General features: G+C 58.5%; 2 protein-coding genes across 13 annotated transcripts in view; one reads left to right on the top strand and one right to left on the bottom strand.

The window, feature by feature from the left end:
- MAP4 (microtubule associated protein 4) overlaps positions 1 to 8281 on the top strand; it is a 135946-nt gene extending 127665 nt beyond the window's left edge. For 10 of the 11 annotated variants that reach the window (XM_033055226.1, XM_033055252.1, XM_033055272.1 and 7 more), the window contains 4 exons: positions 2446 to 2527; positions 4858 to 4970; positions 6320 to 6449; positions 6575 to 6665. In XM_033055226.1, the coding sequence (XP_032911117.1) occupies positions 2446 to 2527; positions 4858 to 4970; positions 6320 to 6449; positions 6575 to 6582 (333 nt within the window). In that variant the 3' untranslated portion in view covers positions 6583 to 6665. The other variant, XM_033055235.2, reaches the window with a different exon arrangement.
- A 3520-nt stretch (positions 8282 to 11801) lies between these two features.
- Positions 11802 to 18534, bottom strand: part of DHX30 (DExH-box helicase 30) — a 32557-nt gene continuing 25824 nt past the window's right edge. For both annotated transcript variants that reach the window (XM_033055208.2, XM_033055198.2), the window contains 9 exons: positions 18284 to 18459; positions 16365 to 16571; positions 15982 to 16063; positions 15323 to 15516; positions 15041 to 15200; positions 14679 to 14836; positions 14131 to 14234; positions 13922 to 14061; positions 11802 to 13483 (listed from right to left, as the gene is read on the bottom strand). In XM_033055208.2, coding sequence (XP_032911099.1) covers positions 13248 to 13483; positions 13922 to 14061; positions 14131 to 14234; positions 14679 to 14836; positions 15041 to 15200; positions 15323 to 15516; positions 15982 to 16063; positions 16365 to 16571; positions 18284 to 18459 — 1457 coding nt within the window. In that variant the 3' untranslated portion in view covers positions 11802 to 13247. The remainder of the gene's footprint in view (positions 13484 to 13921; positions 14062 to 14130; positions 14235 to 14678; positions 14837 to 15040; positions 15201 to 15322; positions 15517 to 15981; positions 16064 to 16364; positions 16572 to 18283; positions 18460 to 18534) is intronic.

Genomic DNA, 18534 nt, shown 5'->3' with positions numbered 1-18534 from the left:
CTGGCACACTCCCAGGAGCTGTGGTTTATAAACCACTTCAGTTTCACCACCTTTACCTTGTTCAGCCTTTCAGGAGCCTCCCAGGTGCATTTCCTGTTCTTTCAGGCTGCCAGAAATGTGGGGGACCTTTCCTTGCCTGATGGAATGTGTCAGTGAAGTTCCTTGGCTCATGAATCATCCTGTCCTTCCCCTTCAGTGCCAGCCCTGGGCACAGCTGGGTCCCTGCTTCCTTCTCTTCTCCTCTCCCACACTCTCCTTTCCCCACTGCAGTTTTGCTCCTTGTTCAGCTGCTTGAACCAAAAGTTCATTTCCAGGTTCTGAATGCTCCCAGGGCAGCTCCAGGCAAGCATTCCCAGCCCTGCAGGCAGTGTGGATGTGAGTGCTCAGTCTGGCTTCCCAAAAATCATTTTCTTTTATTCATCTTTGTATCTTCCCACTCCCTTTGGGAGTGATTTTAGTCACTCTGTGCTTTTGGTGTCACTGTGATTTTAGTGACCTTTTCCAAGATGTTTTCTTGCTCAAGTGATCACTCTGGTAGAATTCCCAGTGTTTAATTGCCAGGTGGGTCTGTCTGGAAGGTCTGTGCTGCTCTGTGCCTTCAGTCAGAGCTTTCAGGAGCCCTGTGGGTGAGAGTTGTGGTTTAGGAACAATTCCTGACTGAGCTTTAGGGTTGCTCTGGCAGGAGTGATGGACATGGAATGGTTTGGGTTGGAAAGGACCCTAAAGCTCCTGGAGTGCCATGGGCAGGGACAGCCAGGCTGCTCCAGGGACACTCCCAGGCTGCAGGGACATTGTCCTGCCCCCAGCCAAGGGCTCCAGCCTGGGGCTCTGCTCAGGTGCCCATTTTGCCTCTCTGCAAGCAGAAAATCTCCTCCATGCCAGCATTCCCCAGAGGCTGTGCCCAAAGCAGAAGCTGCTGTTCCTGCTCACATTGCACTCACCAGAGAGACACAAACACAGTTCAGTTTCCTGAAAAGGTTTTGATGGTTTTGTTCAGTATTTCCCACTCTCAGAACCACTGAGGTTGGAAAAGATCTCCAAGACCATTGAGTCCAACCTCTGACCAAGATTCCTGTTCAGAGAAAGCAGTTCAGAGGTGGATTTTACAAAGTGTTGGTGAAGGCCTGAAGGGAATCTGCAGTGTCCCTGTGTTTCCCTGTCCTGTAATTTGCAGTGTCCCTGTGTTTCCCTGTGCTGTGGCTGAATTTGCAGTGTCCCTGTGTTTCCCTGTCCTGTGGCTTGGCCTGCTGGGCAGAGACAGAAAAGTTAACAAGAGCTGAGGCTCACACTCCCCCCTGAGCCTCTGTAAAACTTCCCAAGTTTATTTGTGGCACCAGAGTCTGTGTTTGGCTCTCAGTGCAGTCCCAAGGTGCAGCCCCAGCTCCTGCTGAAGTCCTGCAAACCTTCCCTGCAGTTTGGATCTCAGGTCAGGATCACAGCTGGTAACCAACAGCAGGATTTCATTCTGTGAAATAAATCTAATCTCAGTTCTGAGCACTGGACTGGTGATTAAAGCTGTAGTAACTTTACTCACAGCCCCTGAGAAACTGGAATTTGTGTGGGATGGAGTTTTTGAGGGTGTCACTGAGCTGGGGATGTGGCAGGAGCTGAGCTGTGCACAGGAGGGTCCCTGCATCCCTAGGGGGAGTTTGGGCAAATTATCCTGAGAACTCTGAGTAAACTCCCAGAGCAGCTGGTGGGTCAAGGAATCCTTGTCATATTGGAAAAGAAATCCTTGGATTTCCTCTGAACTGACCTGGAGCAGAACTTGTGAGCCTGCAGGTTCCAGCTGGCCTTTGAGAGGGATGGATTCCTGCATTCCCCCTGGGCACCATGAGCCTGGAGAATCCCAGACTGGATTGAGGGAAGGGACCTCAGGGATCACCCAGAGCCACCCCTGCCATGGGACACTGCCAGGGATCCAGGGGCAGCCACAGCTGCTCTGGGAATTCCATCCCAGCCAGGAATCCCTTCCCAATATCCATCCATCCATCCATCCATCCATCCATCATCCATCCATCCATCCCTGCCCTCTGTGTCCTGTCCCTCCATCCCTGTCCCCAGTCCCTCTCCAGCTCTCCTGGATCCCTCCAGGTCCTGCCAGGGGCTCTGAGCTCTCCCTGGAGCTTCTCCTGATGCTGGGGAGCAGAGGCTGGAGCTGTGGCCCAGCCCTGGTGGGGTTGCCTGTCCCTGTCCCTGTTACCTGGGTTCTGTGCCCTGAGCTCAGGGCTGTCCCTCTGTCCTGTCCCTGCTCTCAGCTCTGTCCCTCACTTTCCCCCCAGCTCTGAGTGACCCCAGGAATGCCCAGGGAGGATTCCTGGGAATTGCAGCAGGAAGAAGCTGGCAGAGCAGGGCACAAAGCACAGCTGCTGCTCCAGGTGCCCTTGGGCCTCCAGAGTGTGCAGAGGGGTCTCTGTGCTCAGCTGCTGCTTTTTGTCTCCCCAGGTGCAGATCCAGAACAAGAAAGTCGACCTTTCCAAAGTGTCCTCCAAGTGTGGATCTAAAGCAAATATCAAGCATAAGCCAGGTGGGAGTTTTGCCATTTCCTCAATTTTAAGTTTTGAACACAGTCCTGGATGGGGACTGGAATAGTTTCAGGGGTTTGTTGCTTTCAGGGGGTGTCCCCAGTGCTTCTGGAAATTCCTAAAAGTGCTTCTTCCACAATTCCTGGTGGTTTCATGAGCAGAGAGGGGGATTAGGAGATGTGGGATCTGCTCTTGCCTGTGAAGATGATCTGCAGCTGTGACTCACTTCTGCTTTTCCTGCTCATTTGAGAAGGAAAACGTGGATGCTCCCATGGTCATTGCAGGAAGCTCCCATGCTCACAGAGGGCTTTGGGGCACTCAGAACACCCCAGGATGGAACATGGGAGGACAAAAGGAATTTCCCCCAGTTCAGAGCACATAGAAGGGTCCTTTTAGCCTTGAGTCCATGGCAGCTCCTGCCTCACTTGGAAAGGGTTTGGTGGAAAGGGTTTGATGGAAGGGTTTGATGGAGAGGGTTTGATGGAAGGGGTTTGATGGAGAGGGTTTGATGGAAGGGGTTTGATGGAAGGGTTTGATGGAAGGGTTTGATGGAAGGGGTTTGATGGAAGGGTTTGATGGAAGGGTTTGATGGAGAGGGTTTGATGGAGAGGGTTTGGTGGAAGGGTTTGATGGAAGGGGTTTGATGGAAAGAGTTTGATGGAAAGGGTGTGGTGGAAGGGGTTTGATGGAAGGGTTTGATGGAGAGGGTTTGATGGAAGGGGTTTGATGGAAAGGTTTGATTTTGATGAGATTTTGGGGATGAGTGTGTGGCAGTTACAGCTCCCCTCTGAGAGCACAGTGCTTTCTGTGCCTCAGCTCTGGCAATCTCAGGGTTCTCCCCAAGGTGCTGGGCTGGAGCTCTGGCTCTCCCTGGGATGCTCAGCTCAGCTCAGCGGCCTTGGCTGGCCCTGCTGCCTGGGGACACTCCAGCCAGGAACACTGGGACAGAGTTCACTGCCCAGGGCTGGGAACAAGCACCACAGGCTGCTCTTTGTCCCCTGTGGAGTGGCCTGAGGCTGGCAGGCTGGCAGGGCAGAGCAGCCCCTCCTGCAGGAGCCCTCGCTCCGCTGGCGTTGGGAACGCGGTGCCACGGCCGCGACCCGGCTGGGAGTGACAATCACTGCCTTGTCCAGGGCTGCTGAGCACTGCCACCCTGCCAGCAGCTCCCACAGCCTTGAGCTGCTCCTCTTGGACCAAAGCTCTTGGTTTCCACCGTGCCAGGCTTGCAGAGGGGGCTGGGGGTTCGTGGTGTCGCTGGGAGGCAAAGCTGCGCCTTAGCAAGGCTCCCCTTGGCTTGGAGAGGCTGCTGGGAGGTGGCTGCAGCCAGGGAAAGGGGGCCCTGTCCATGCAGGGGGCTGGAATCATCCTCAGGATCCAGGACTCATCTCTGGGTTTGTGCACTGCCTGATTTGTCAGAGGATGGAACATTTCACCTGTGAGGGAAGGCTGAGAGAGTTGGGATGGTTCAGCGTGAAGTTTTTGGGGTGACCTCATTGTGGCCTTCCAGGACCTGAAGGGAGCCAAGGAAGATGGGGAGAGAGAACTTCCAAAGGCCTGGAGTGCCAGGACAAGGAGAATGGCTTCCCAGTGGCAGAGGGCAGGGCTGGAGGGGATATTGGGATGGAATTGTTCCCTGTGAGGATGGGGAGCCCTGGATCCCTGGCAGTGCCCCAGGCCAGGCTGGACATTGGGGTTTGGAGCAGCCTGAGACAGGGGGTGGAACTGGTGATCCTTGAGGTCCCTTCCCATCCATTCCAAACCATTCCAGGATTCTGTATTCTGTGATGAATATCTGGAATCTGCAGTATCTGGAATCTGTTCCAGTCTGGAAAAACCTTGCTAAAACTCTGCAGCTCTTTTCCTGACCCCCGTGTTCTCCTGAGCCTGCAGAGCTCCTACAGTGTGCCAGGGAGGAGCTGTGCAGGCAGGCAGGGGATCCCAGGGCTGGGGAGGGATGAGGAGGGCAGGAAGGCAGGGACAGAGGAGCAGGAGGTGTCCTGGCACTGCTGGATGGCTCAGCTGGAGAGGCAGGAACAGGGACAGGGACAGGAGTCAGCCTTGGAATGGCTGGGGTGGCACTTCACACCTTGGGAGCACATCCAGGAGGATCCCTCCAGCCTGTCTGGATGTGCAGCATTCCCCAGGGCCCTGCTGGCTGGCACGGCTGCAAATCACCAACTTTGGGCTTCCAGACTGAAACCAAACCTTTCCTGGGGAGAGGCTGAGCCAGGGGCTGGGGAATTGTCCTGTCCCTCCTCCAGAGGGTCCCCAGCAGCTCCTGGGTGGGATTGCTGGAGCTTCCCCAAGCTCAGCCCTGCTCCTTTCCCTGCAGGGGGAGGAGATGTCAAAATCGAGAACCAGAAGCTGAACTTCAAGGAGAAGGCCCAGGCCAAGGTGGGGTCTCTGGACAACGTGGGACACTCGCCAGCCACAGGGACTGTCAAGGTGAGGGGGGGCTCTGGCACCTGCAGGGAAGGGTTCTGATCCAGTTCTTGTCCTTGCCCTGCTGTTCCTAAGTGGGCTGTCAGGGTGAGGGGGGGCTCTGGCACCTGCAGGGAAGGGTTCTGATCCAGTTCTTGTCCTTCCCCTGCTGTTCCTAAGTGCAGCTGCTGCCCCACAGCTGCTGCGAGGCTGGAGAGGACAGAGCTGGCCCCAGCTCGGGGTGCCTGACCCTGCTGGTGTTCCCACTGCCCATCCCCATCGTTCTGGAGCCTGAGAGCAGGGATCACTGCAGGCTGAGCCCAGCTGAGGGGCTGCCAGGGCCCTTCACCCCAGGGAAAGCTGGGGAGGTGCTCTGTGCTGGGACAGAGCTCCTGGCAGTCTTGGGAGCATTTCCAGCACCGTGGAATAGCCTGAGCTGGGAGGGATCTGTGCAGCCCAGTCCTTGAGCCCTGTTTGTGTGGGGATGGGAACAGCACAGCTCCCATGGCTGATTCATCCCTTCTGCCACGGGAACACAAAGTGTCCCCAGCCTGGGCTCTGCACGCTCCAGGTCTGCCTGCAGCAGTGGGACATCTGTGCTCAGGGAGGGGACATTCCATCCCGAGGGATGTGTGGGCCTGGCACAATCCAGGGAGCTGGGAATTGTGCTCAGGGGGTCACTGGAAGGGACCTTAAGGATCATCCAGTGCCACCCCTGCCATGGCAGAGACACTTCCACTGTCCCAGGGTGATCCAAGCCTGGCTTTGGGCACTGCCAGGGATCCAGGGGGACCCACAGCTGCTCTGGGTGTCCCAGGTCATGATCCAGTGTCACAGCAGTGTCCCCACAGCAGTGACCCCACACCAGCCCTCGGCCCCTTAACCCTGGGAATTGTCCTTGGCATTCCCTGTGCCAGCTGTTCCAGCTGTGATCCTGAGCTGCAGGCCCCGGGGTGTGTCAGGACTGGCTCTCCAGGGGCAGAGGTCACCATCCTGTCCCGTGCCCATCATCCCTGCCTGTGCCCATCATCCCTGCCCGTTCTGTTCCCCTGCCCATCATCCCTGGCCATGCCCATCATCCCTGCCCGTTCTGTTCCCCTGCCCATCATCCCTGCCCGTTCCCTTCCCCTGCCCATCATCCCTGCCCGTTCTGTTCCCCTGCCCATCATCCCTGCCCGTTCTGTTCCCCTGCCCATCATCCCTGCCCGTTCTGTTCCCGTGCCCATCATCCCTGCCCGTTCCGTTCCCCTGCCCATCATCCCTGCCCGTTCTGTTCCCGTGCCCATCATCCCTGCCCGTTCCGTTCCCCTGCCCATCATCCCTGCCCGTTCCGTTCCCCTGCCCATCATCCCTGACCGTTCTGTTCCCCGCAGGAGCAGGAGCCGGCGCAGAACGGAGCGGGGCCGGGCCCGGTGCCCGCAGCGCTGCGGGAGAACGGCGTGGGGCCGGGGCTGCCCGAGCCCAGGGACGTGCAGAGCCTCGACACTCACATCCAAGAAACGAGTAAGTGCCGGGGGAGCCCGCCCGGAGCCGGGGCAGGGAGCCCGGCAGCCCCGACCGCTGCTAGCGACGCCTGCAGGGTTGTGGTGCCTCGCTTTTAATTCAGAAAATTGCCTTTTATCTTCCAGGCATCTAATGATGACATTATGGTATCGTCTTCCATTCCCCTCCTGTCCTTGTCCCCTCCCGTCCCCGTGTGCCCTGTCCCCCCCTGTGTCGCTGCAGATTGAGTCTCACCAGCCGCGGTTCCGTGCGAAGCCAAGGCTCGGACAGACCACGGAGCTCAACTCGTGTCTCCAACCCCCGCACCCCTTCCAGCAGCACCTGCCCCCGGCGTAGCACCTCGGCCAGCGACAGCCTGGGCTCGGTCGCCTCCCCGTCACCGCCGGCGCCCTCCCAGCAAGGCTTGTGCCCCCCGGCCCGGGGACCGCAGCTTGGCTCTCTTAACCCGGCTCTGGCGGGGCCGCCCGGGGCTGCCCCGCTCCTCGTGCCCGCCCTGGGGGCTCTGCTGTCGGTGTCCTGGCGGGGCAGGGCGCTCCCTGCGCTTCGCTTCGGCTTGGGCTGGGCTGAGGCCAGGCCGAGTTAACAGGGATAAGCTGTGATCTTTCTTTCTGTCTCTTTTTTTAACCCCTTTCCCTCCTCGCCGCTTCAGTTTCTGCCGCCTTTGGGATGCCGATAAATCCCCTCCACACTCGTTAGGCTGTTTTAACTGTTGACTTGAACCTTTTATTCTTTGTGACGAAGTGTTGATGATTTATGGTGTTCGAGCCCGTGCTAAGTTTCCTTTTCTCTTTCCTTCTTTTCCGACCTGTAGGAGAGTAGGGACATTTAACCGCTGCTGCCGTGCTGGCTTCTTACTGACATATCCAGCCGTTGTAACTTCTTTGTTGTTGTTTGGGTTTGGTTTCTTTTTTTTCTTTTTTTTTCTTTTTTTTTTTTTTTTTTAGTATTTTAAAACGATGGAGCGAGTTCGTGGGATTAAGCCATGTCTGGAACGAAAGGCACAGGGATGTGTAAAGGGCGAACTTGCTGTGAGAGCTCAGGTGGAGCCTGTGTTGACCTCGAGATGCGTTAATTGATGCTCGAGATGCGTTAATTGATGCTCGAGATGTGTTAATTGATGCTCGAGATGTGTTAATTGATGCTCGAGATGTGTTAATTGATGCTCGAGATGTGTTAATTGATGCTCGGAGCCCTCCCCGGTGCCTTCTGCAAAGGTGGTTCGTTTATTTATTGCCCAGCCCGGGTTCCTCCCGTTCTCCAGGGCTGGAGGGAGCAGGGGCAGGAGGGCTCGGGCCGGGAGTGCCGAGGCTGCAGCAGGTCCTGGGGGTGCGGGGAGCGTGCGGGGTTCGTGGTTTGGGGCAGGGATGGGGACCCGAGCGAGCGCCGGGATGGGCAGGAGCAGCAGGAGCAGGGCAGGGCAGCAGGGCAGGGATTCAGGGATTCAGCTCTGGCTAGGAAGGAGATTTTAACCACTCCTGGAGCTCCTCGTTTCAAATGACACTAAAGAAACGAAATGTAAATAAATTAAAACAAAACAAAAGTGTTCTCGGGTGGTCAAAATAATTTAAAGAAAAAAAAAAAAAAAAAGAAAAGGCAAGCAGAATAACAAAACACTGGGATCAAAGAGAACTGAACCAGGCTGTGCTAAGGGGCTGCTCCAGGAGGGGACAGAGGGAAGCCTGCAGCTTCTCGTGCTTGTGGGAGGATTTCTTTGGGAAGCCAACAACGACACGATAACCCGGAATCTGTATTTACACACAAAGATTCTTATTGCACTTGTATTTTTTATATTAAAGTTTGCATGGTTTCTAATAAAATGGCATTAAAATGTACTAGTTTGCATCAAAGTCGTCTGGTAGTTTCATAAGTGCTTTTTCATCTGAATACAAATTTAAACGAGCGATGCAGATTTGCACCTGAAAGGGGCGGTTATATATACCCAGAGCTCCCGATGCTTCCCTTCCTTTTCCTCCTCCTCTTCCTTTTCCTCCTCCTCCTCCTCCTCCTGCTCCTGCCCCCATCCCCATCCCCGACCCAGCGGGAAGCCGTCGCTGCTGCCCTCCCTGTGTGTCCCTGTGTGTCCTGTGTGTCCCCCCGTGTCCCTGCGTGTCCCCGCGTTCCTGCAGCAGCCCCGGCCCGCAGGAGGAGCCTCCCCGGATCCCGGTATATATCACTGCCCTCCCTGACGCTGCTTCTTTCTTTACTGCTAAATTCTACACACCGGCTGCAGCTTGGCAGCCTCGGCTTTGGTTTGGTTGATTCTTTTCCAACACTTGAATTGAGGGGGAATTTGAAGGAGAGGTGAGGAGCAGGGTGAGCCCCTCGCAGGAGGCTGAGCCTGGAGCTTGGTTCCCAGCCTGGAGCCTCCTGGTGCCCAGCAGGGTGGCCTTGGCAGGGCTGGAGCCCAGCTCCAGGCTCAGGGGCGCTGGGAGCAGAGTTGGTGCCAGAGATGTCGGTGGGCGACCAAAGAGGAGGTGGAGGCTGAGATGTGGCGTTCCTCCTGCTGCTCCTCCTGGGCCACCCAGGCCTGTGGTGGCCTGGGATGCCTCAGGGTGATTCCCTGGAATCCCCTGGGATGATCCCTGGGTACCCTGGGATGAGATTCCCTGGAATCCCCCGGGATGATTCCCTGGGTACCCTGGGATGAGATTCCCTGGAATCCCGTGGGATGATTCCCTGGAATCCCCTGGGATGAGATTCCCTGGAATCCCCCAGGATGTTTCCCTGGATCCCCCAGGATGATTCCCTGGAATCCCCCAGGTGAGGCCCTGGGCAAAGGGAGGCAGCCAGGTCCCAGTTGAGGGACTGCAGGAGGAAGGCAAGTGGCAACATTGCACTTTATCTTCTGAGATTGCAAAAAGCAAACGATCCGTGCCGCGCTGCGAAGGGACAGTGGCGTCACCTTCTCCCTGCATTCTTTTCTCCAGTTCCCGATTTTCTGATTCCCCGATTTCCCGAGCTCTGGGCGGCCCTGGCCGGGCGCTGGCGGCTGCGAGCGGTGCCCAGGCTGTCCCTGCCCAGAGCCCGGCCCAGCTGAGCCCCGGCCTGTGCTTCTGTGCCACTTCTCTAACACTTGTTGTGCCTGTGTTTAGCCGATGAACTAAATCCAGATTCACTGTAGTTTGCCGTGGTGTTTCTAGGACAGCTTCAGTTTTAATACGGATTTCTTTTTTATTTTGTTTTGAGGAAGCGGCTGTACATATTGCTAGGCTGGGAAGGAGCCGTGTGTGGTGGGAAGGGCTTTGGTTTCCTGGCTGGAGAGGGGGATGAGCTGGGTGCTGCTGAGACCTTGAACTGCTGGGGAAGGGGCTGGAGGCAGCGAATCCGGGGGAAATGGGAGCTGTGCTGGGAATGAGGTGCAAGCTGAATGTACACGTTCCTGTCCCGAGCTGGCTTTGGGGGACTCTGGGCTGGGCAGTGGCTCAGCAAAGCCAGGCTCATCCAGGCTCAGCCAAGGCCAGCGCTGCTTCGGAGGGGCTGAGCTGCCGAGGGGTGCTGGGGCAGGGCTGGCTGTGAGCTCCATCCCCTCCCGGCATTCAGTGGCATTTACAGTAACCTTGGGCTTTTTCTACTGTTAAACAAGAACAAGGAACCGAGTGTGTGGGCTCGAGGCCGCCGCAGCGCGCGGCTCCTGCTCCCGGCTCTAACTGAATGTAGTTTTCTACGCCGCCCCTCGCGCTGTCCCCGCGTAGTGTCGCTGTGAGAGGGCCCGGGACCCTCGCATGTTTGTGTCTAGGCAGAATTTCTTCTTTTCTTGGAGCTTGGTGTCAGTGGTGACCTGGAGGTGACGGGGCTCTGCTGAGCGCAGGGCTGAGTTCCTGCAGGGCCCTGCTGAGGCCTGGTGGCCATGGCTGGGGCGGGAGCAGTGTCCCCAAGGGCTGGTGGCCATGGCTGGGGCCTGGCAGCCTCCAGGCTTGGGAGCAGTGTCCCCAGGGGCTGGTGGCCATGGCTGGGGCCCAGTGCCCTCCAGGCTCAGGAGCAGTGTCCCCAGGGGCTGGTGGCCATGGCTGGGGCCCAGTGTCCCCAGGGGCTGGTGGCCATGGCTGGGGCCTGGCAGCCTCCAGGCTCGGGAGCAGTGTCCCCAGGGCTGGTGGCCATGGCTGGGGCCCAGTGTCCCCAGGGGCTGGTGGCCCGCGGAGCCGGCGGGTGGGGCGGGAGCGGCTGCGGGCGGCAGCAGCAGCATGGAAAGGGCTCTGAGGGGCTCTGGCTCTGCCCTGAGGGAGCTGCGGCCGGGGAGGGCTCGGGTGCGGGGCCCGGAGGGCGATCCCGGCTCTTGGCTCCCCCCGTGGTCTGGGGAAGCCACTCAACCTCTCTGCCTCAGTTTCCCCATCTGCAAAGGTGGGGGGGATTCAATTTTACCTCACCGGGCTGTCGTGAGGCGTGAGCAGCGCGTGACGTGTTCTCTCGATGTGACGTGTTCTTATTATTTTGTGTCATAGGATTCTTGTGCGGGGGTGCCCGAGCAGGGGAGGCTCCGGGGGAGCTCCGTGCTCGGTGTGACACAGCAGCTCGGGGGGAACCCAGCGGTGGCTTCTGCCTTTGTGTCTCCCCTCCCCGGGGGCTGTACGAGCGTCGTCTCCTTAGCAACATTTCCTGACTTGATGTTGTGATTCTTATTATTGTAAAGGGTTGAAATAAAGCTTCTAGATGTTCCTCCTCAGGCTGGTGTGGCTCTGTGGGACAGGAGGGGACAGGAGGGGACAGGCGGGCGGTGGCACTGCCCTGATGTGGCGCTGGCAGAGCTCTAAGGCAGGGGCTGATGGAATTTGGGGGCTCTGATTTCAGTCACCAGAGAATTCCCGTTCCTGGCTTTGCTCCTCAGAGGGGAGGGGGCTCTGGGCTGACAGCTCCCAGGAGCTCCCACTCACACACAGGAAAGGTTTCCCACCCCGAACAGAGCAGAGTCCCAGGGCCCTGTGCCTGGAGCTGCTCCTCTGCCCCTCCTGAGCGCTGCTGTGGGAACAGCCCCGGCTCCAGAGCCCGGACAGGGGCAGGGCAGCACTGGGGACACGGGGCTGGTTCCTCTGGACGCGCTGGGCTGCCCCTCCAGCACCAGCAGCACCAGCACGCACTGGGGACACGGGGCTGGTTCCTCTGGACGCGCTGGGCTGCCCCTCCAGCACCAGCAGCACCAGCAGCACCAGCAGCACCAGCCCCTCTCCCTCGGTGCCAGCCCCATGCCCACAGCCCCCATCCCCTTGGGCTGCCTGGGGTCACCTCACTGCCCCACAGCCCCAGGGCACCTCTGCTCCTCTCCCAGCAGCTGCTGCTGCTGTTCCCTACCCAGGGTAGAGGCACAAAATTCCAAACTTTAAAGAAAAAAGGAAAGAAGAATGAAGAGGACAGAGGCAGTTCCTACTCTATCCCTTTTTATTGTCTTTAATCTATGTTGTAAAAAGATCCAGTATCACATAACAGCCACGGAAGTATCCCAATATCACACTAGTTCGGAACCATTTAGACAATAGCTTAGTCTTTTTTTTTTTTTGTCTTTTTTTTTCTTTTTTTTTTTAAACCTGCTGGAAGGGAAAACCATACTGCCCATTATACAGGCCAAAAGAAACAAACACTGGTCAAATAATAGTGACAACCTCAAGCAAGTGAAATGAAGATGAGCAGTTTGGAGTGACCCCAGGCTGCAGGACTCCGTGGGCCTGGGAAGGGCCCCCCCGGGCCTTGTGCTGGCACAGCCACGGCGCCGTAAAGCCCATGGTAGGAACGGAAATGGTACAACTGGGAGAACCAAGGGGGGCCCCGGGGGCGCGGGGCAGGAGCCCCAGTGCCGCGGAACGGCCTCGCTCCCATTCCCGGCTGCAGGTACAAAGCGTAAGAAAGGGCAATAAAAAGAAAGGAGCCCGAGCCCCGGGGGCACAGCCCTGGGCCCGAGGGCTCCGTTACAAACCCCGACCCTCACAACAGCCCTGTGAGGTAGGTCACTGTCTTCTTCGGACAGAGAATCCAAGGCAAAGCTGGGGTTAAACTCCAGATTCCTCAGTGAGTGCTGTGCCTGTCGCAATCCTCCTTCCACAGAAATATGGTCCCTGTTCATAGAAAACAAAGGGTTTTGTGCCTCTGCTCCTGGCTTCCCGCAGGAGCGGCGCTCACAGGCAGCCTGGCAGCTACAATCACGTCCTGTGGTGCACAAGGGACAGGGATCCGGCCTCCTCCACGTGGGGAGAACAGGAATTTAAAAAAAAACCATAGGAACAACGCAAGAGGACGAGAAGTACAGGCAGGTTGGGAAGGACGAGTCACATCTCACACTCAGACGCCACGACTGCGCTGGGGCTGGCAGGGCCCCTCGGATCCCGCAGGGAATTCCTCTCCATCCGCTGCTTTCGGGGCTTCTTCCACGTGGAGAGCGGAGAGACAACGATCAGCGATGCCCTCCCTGCCAGAGCTGCTGGATCCACGATCCTGGCACAGCCGGGACGTCCGTCCTCCTCTTGAGCCCGGAGCAGCTCTGGCCCCGGAGCGGCTCCAGCCCGGCCCCGTGGGGAGGGGGCAGAGGGGGCCCGCAGCAGCAGCCGTGTCCTTGTTCCCGGCGGGGCGGAGGAGGCGGGCGGGTGTCCACGGAGCCGGGGTCCGGCGGCACTCCCAGTCCATTCCCGGCCGGACTGCGCTGCTCTTCCCACGCGGTGACCATGCACGGAGCCGACAGCAGGAGATTCAGACAACATTAATCTTCTAGGATGGAGAGAGATGACTTCACAAGGGATAAATAGAACTTTATTTAAATAAACATTTGTGAACATCTTTATACAAATTACAAGTCCCCACACGAGGCTGCAGCTCCGCCTACGAGCCGAAGCTGCCGGGAGGGCCCTTGAGCAGATCCACCAGGATGTCGAGCAGTTGGCTGTGCTGGTGGTGCAGGTCCCCGGGGATCGCGGCCATCTCGTAGCACAGGCACGTCTCCACCATCTTGGAGAGGGACACGCGGAAGTCGCGCAGCAGGCGGATGGTGTACGAGTCCCCCTCCAGCACCAGCAGGTCGCTGTCCGTCAGGGACACCGTCGCTCGCCAGCCGTCGTCTTGGGGAGGGAGAGCGTGTCAGCAGGGAATGGGGCTCTGGGGCTCCTCTGCTGCCCCTGAGGCAGCTCCTCCCCACATTCAGGACTCAGCTGGGCCCACAGCTCCCACACACTGAGCTCTGAGCGCGCACTGGGATCCTCCCAGTCTCCCACAGGAGGTGACTGAGGGCATAGCCCCACTGAGCTCACAGGCCAGGGAGTGACTGCAGCCCTGAAAAACCCCACAGGCTGAAGGGACACATCCCCTGGGATCCTGCCAGCTCAGCTCCTTCCCCCAGGATGAGCAGGCACAGCCCTAAGGCTCAGCCTGCGGGGCTGGCTTTGTCTCCCTGCAGAGGGAACAGCTCACAAACCATCACATCCACAGCCCAGCACAGCAAGGCCCAGCCCAAAGCCCTGGGGAGCAGGGGGTGGGCAGGGAGCAGCTGGAGCCCTCACCTCGCACGTGGATGTCGGTGTCAGTCATGAGCAGCACGGCCAGCGGGTGCACCTGCGACGAGTCGCGCACGAAGACGCCGCCGTTGGACTTGACGGCCATGAAGTAGGTGAGCCAGCGGCTGTAGAGCTTGGAGGCCTCCCTGCAGGAGCAGCCCTGTCAGCCCAGCCCAGGCACAGGCACTGCCCAGGGACCCCTCCCCATCACCCACCTGTTGATGGTGGACTTGTGCAGCAGCACGGTGCCGGCCTTGGTCCGGTACGCGTAACTGTTGGGCTTGAACTTGCCCTGGCGCGTCACCTTGCCTTGTCTCACCTGCCAGGGGAGGGGACTGTCACACACCTGCACCAGCAGCAGCCTGACAGCCACAGCCACCCCTCTGACAGGGGCAGGGGGACCACGTCCCTCCACTCCCAGGAGCTGCATGGCTTAGTGCAGCGAGTTCCTGGGGTAACCACACCTGGCAGTCACCCAGTGCCACCACAGACAACAGGAGGAGGAAGATGCCACCTCAGGCAGCAAAGAGGAGAAAAGTGCCACGTCAATGCCTCCCCAAACCAAATGATGAGAACCTAAGCATGGACCCACACTAACTGGGGTAGTCACTTGTCGTGAGTGGAGCACAGGCTGGAGCCCAGGGCAGGATGCCTGGCTTGGACATTCACTCCCAAGAGAGCAGAAGCTTCTCTGGCACCTCAGCACCTCCCAGTGCCCCCTGCTGTGACAGCCATCCCCAGAGAGCAATGGCAGTGCCAGTACCTGGATGAGGTTGGGGTAGAGCCCAGCCATGAGCACGCCCTTGACCAGCTCCTCCTCCTCGCTGTACTGGTTACACACGGATGAGGGCATGGTACAGTCGGATGGGGATGACACCAGGAAGGCTTCGTAGAGGTTCTCAGAGAACTGCTTGACAAGGCCTGGAGGGAGGAGACAGCCCCAGGGATGAGATTCACTCACTCCTTGCCCCCATGGAATGAATCACCTCAGCAGGGTGGGCAGGGACAGGAGACCTGTCCTGGGCCAAATCCAGTCCTGCAGGCCCAGCCCAGCCCATCTGTGCCCTGTCCCTGCTGTGCGGCACAGCCCGGGGCCAGGGAGGGGCAGGATGGCTCAGAACTCACCGTTGATGAAGCGCAGGCTGGGCCCATACAGGTAGTAGTCCTGCAGGTAGTTGTCCCTGGCTCGGCTGTCCCTGCGCCGCAGCACCTCCTCCCAGCCCGCCACCGCCCGCACGAAGGCCAGGTGGTCACTGCCGCTCTCCCGGCTCAGCACGGCCTTGGCCTGGCACAGACACAGGTGAGCCACGGGCAGTTCCCAGCCGTGTCCCCAGCCGTGTCCCCAGCCGTGTCCCCAGCCCTGCTCCCAGCCCTGCTCCCAGCCCTGCCCCCAGCCCTGCTCCTCACCTTGTCCACCTCAGCACGGTTCTGCAGGCTGCTGCTGAAGGGGTCCCGGGTCAGGCACGACACGATCACCAGCAGCGGGTGCAGGCAGCGGTAGATGGAGGCCAGGACAATGGCCTTGGCCAGCCGAGGGTCCGTGGAGATCTGGGCCAGGCGTTTGCCCAGCGTGGTCAGGGCTTCCCGCTGGTCCAGCACTCCTGCAGGAGAGCCACCCACGTGGCACATCCATCAGCTCCCAGTGCAGCCAAAACAGGGGATTTGGGAACTGCCAGGGCTGGGGACATTTGGGGTGACTCCAGAAGAAGCACACGGACAGGGGCCTGCAGTAAGCCCCAGAACCCCCCAGGTCTAACTGAGCTTAGGACAAAGAAACAGCTGTCACAGCCACAGGACCATCAACAAGGCCCAGCCCTCAACTCCAAATCACCTCTTCCCTTCTTTCTGTTGCCTCTCCTTAATTTTTTTAACTTTGGGAAGTTATCCCAAATTTTTAAGCAAAGCAGTATGGGAAATAAAACAGCACAGGGCACATGGTTTGGGAAAGTCACTATCAACTGCTATCCCCATCCAAGGACAATCCTGCCTACTCTGCCCCACAGCAGCCTGTGCCAAGTCCCACTTCCCAGGCAGAGACAGCAAACTTGTTTCCAGAATTAACTCACCAATCTCCTGCAGCAAGATCACAGCTTCATCCACAGCTTTGATGTCAGGGCTGTCCAGAGCCTTGGAGAGAAATTCAACTGCCTGCAGGACAGCAGGGGAAGGGAAAAGTGAGCCTGTTTGCCACACGGGTGTGAGAGCCCCAGGAACCCAGCCTGCAGCACAATCCCCTCTCTGTTTGCCTCAGATCCAGGGATATGAGCTCAGCCCTCTCCATCCCTTCCAGCTTCCAGGCACACTCTAATCTCAGGGATCTACACATTTCCTGCTCTGAATTTCCCTGGACAGCACCGTGTTCAGCAAAGCAGGAGCTCAGGGACCCAGCACTCTGCGTTCCTGCTGCTCACCCTGGGGCTGCAGGAGGCCAGCCCAGCGCCGTGCTCACCGTTTTCTCTGGCATGTGGATCTTGGCCTGCACCACCAGGTTCTCCAGGGGCGTGCGCAGGATCTCGGGCACCTGGTACGTGGGCATCTTGTCCAGGCGGCTGCGCGGGAACAGGTGGTAGGCAAAGCCCGACTGGCAGCGCCCGGCGCGCCCGCGCCGCTGCACCACGTTGGACTTGGACACCCACACGGTCTCCAGGCAGGACACCTGTGGGACACAGCAGGGTGAGCACCACAGCTCTGGCCTGCCCCAGCCAGGGAACCCCACACTGGGATCTGCCCAAACCAGGGAATGGCAGACTGGGATCTGCTCAAACCAGGGAACCCCACACTGGGATCTGCTGAAACCAGGGAACCCCACACTGGGATCTGCTGAAACCAGGGAACCCCAGAATGGGATCTGCTGAAACCAGGGAACCCCAGACTGGGAACTGCCCCAGCCAGGGAATGCCAGACTGGATCTGCTCCAACCAGGGAATGGAGACTGGGATCTGCACAAACCAGGGAATGCCAGGCTGGATCTGCTCAAACCAAGGAACCCCACACTGGGATCTGCTGAAACCAGGGAGTCCCAGACTGGGATCTGCTCAAACCATGGAACCCCAGACTGGGATCTGCCCAAACCAGGAATGCCAGACTGGATCTGCTCAAACCATGGAACCCCAGACTGGGATCTGCTCCAACCAGGGAACCCCAGACTAGGATCTGCTCAAACCAGGGAATCTCAGACTGGGATCCTGCTCAAACCAGGGAATCCCACACTGGGATCTGCTCAAACTATGAAACTCCAGACTGCTTTGGGCTGGAAGGGACCTTAAAGCCCACCCAGTGCCACCCCTGCCATGGCAGGGACACCTCTCACTGTCCCAGGCTGCTCCAAGCCCTGTCCACCCTGGCCTTGAACACTGCCAAGGATCCAGGGGCAGTCACAGCTGCTCTGGAAAATCCATTCCAGCCCCTCCCCACCCTCACAGCCAAGAATTCCTTCCCAATATCCCATCCATCCCTGCCCTCTGGCAGTGGGGAGCCATTCTCTCTCATCCTGATCCACATCCATCCCTTTGCCATCTTTCCACCCAGCCAAGAGAACTCAGACTCTCAGGACTGAGGAATGGTCCCAAAGGGCCAGGGAAGCCTTTCCCACTCTCCTGCCTCCTGCAGTGCTGGTGTCTGTCCAGCAGCAGCTCCAGGGCTGTGGATGGGACCCAGATGCCACCTGCTGGACACCTGACCCAGGGCCCATCCAGGGCTCCCCATGCCAGCCCTGCCTCAGGGTCTGCACTCTGAACTGGGGTAAAACTGGGAAATACCAAAGGGCTGGGCTTAGACCACAGCTGCTCCAAGGTGTGAATGGCCACCTGGCCCTGGGAGATGTTCTAGAACAGGAGCAGAGGGATGCTGCCAGAATTCCTTTTCCCAACAGCAACAGCAGCACAGTTGCCCTCACTGTGTTGCAAAGGTGCACAAACAAGAGCCTGCCCAGGCTCAGGGCCCAGCACTGCCAGGAGCAGGCCTGGGGGCAGCAGATGCCCCTCAGAAAGCTGAGGAGCAGAGATTGGGCAGGAGAGCTGGAAACAAGAGCAGGATCTAACAGCTCAGGGCTGCCCTGAGAGGGCCAGCAAGAGGGTTTTGATGAAATCATAGAAAAAGGCTGAAAGCACAAAAGCTACTGGTGTTCTGTGGTGAAACAGAGTTGGGAAGGGAAAAGGATTTGCACTAAATTTGTTTGAAAAAGCTCAGAACTAGATGGGGAGCCTGGCCCAGAGCTTGGACACAGCACACACCGATGAGGAGTCCAACACTCCCCAAACACCACACCACCTGTGCCCCAGGGGAAGCAGCTCCATCACCCATTGATGGCACCTGCAGTGCTCCTGCACCACAGCCCCAGTGTCCCCAAGGAGGCAGGGGCAGCAGTACCTTGGTCTTGAGGTCGTAGCGCTCCTCCTTGTGCGTGCCGCTGTCCACCACGTGCACGATGTCGTTGATGGTGATGGAGGTCTCTGCTATGTTGGTGGCCAGGACAATCTTCCTGACACCCGGTGGAGGCCTCTGGAAGATGTTCTGCTGGTCCATCATGGGGATGTTGGAGTGCACTGGGAAATCAAACCAGAGTCAGACCCACCCAGCTGAGCTTCTCCCTGTACTGTCACCTCTGGAAATGGGGACAC

This window comes from Catharus ustulatus, chromosome 1 (genome assembly GCF_009819885.2).
Source record: "Catharus ustulatus isolate bCatUst1 chromosome 1, bCatUst1.pri.v2, whole genome shotgun sequence".
Taxonomy (NCBI): Eukaryota; Metazoa; Chordata; class Aves; order Passeriformes; family Turdidae; genus Catharus; species Catharus ustulatus.
Note: the sequence above shows the minus strand (reverse complement) of the source record. Positions and strands in the feature narration are given on the sequence as shown.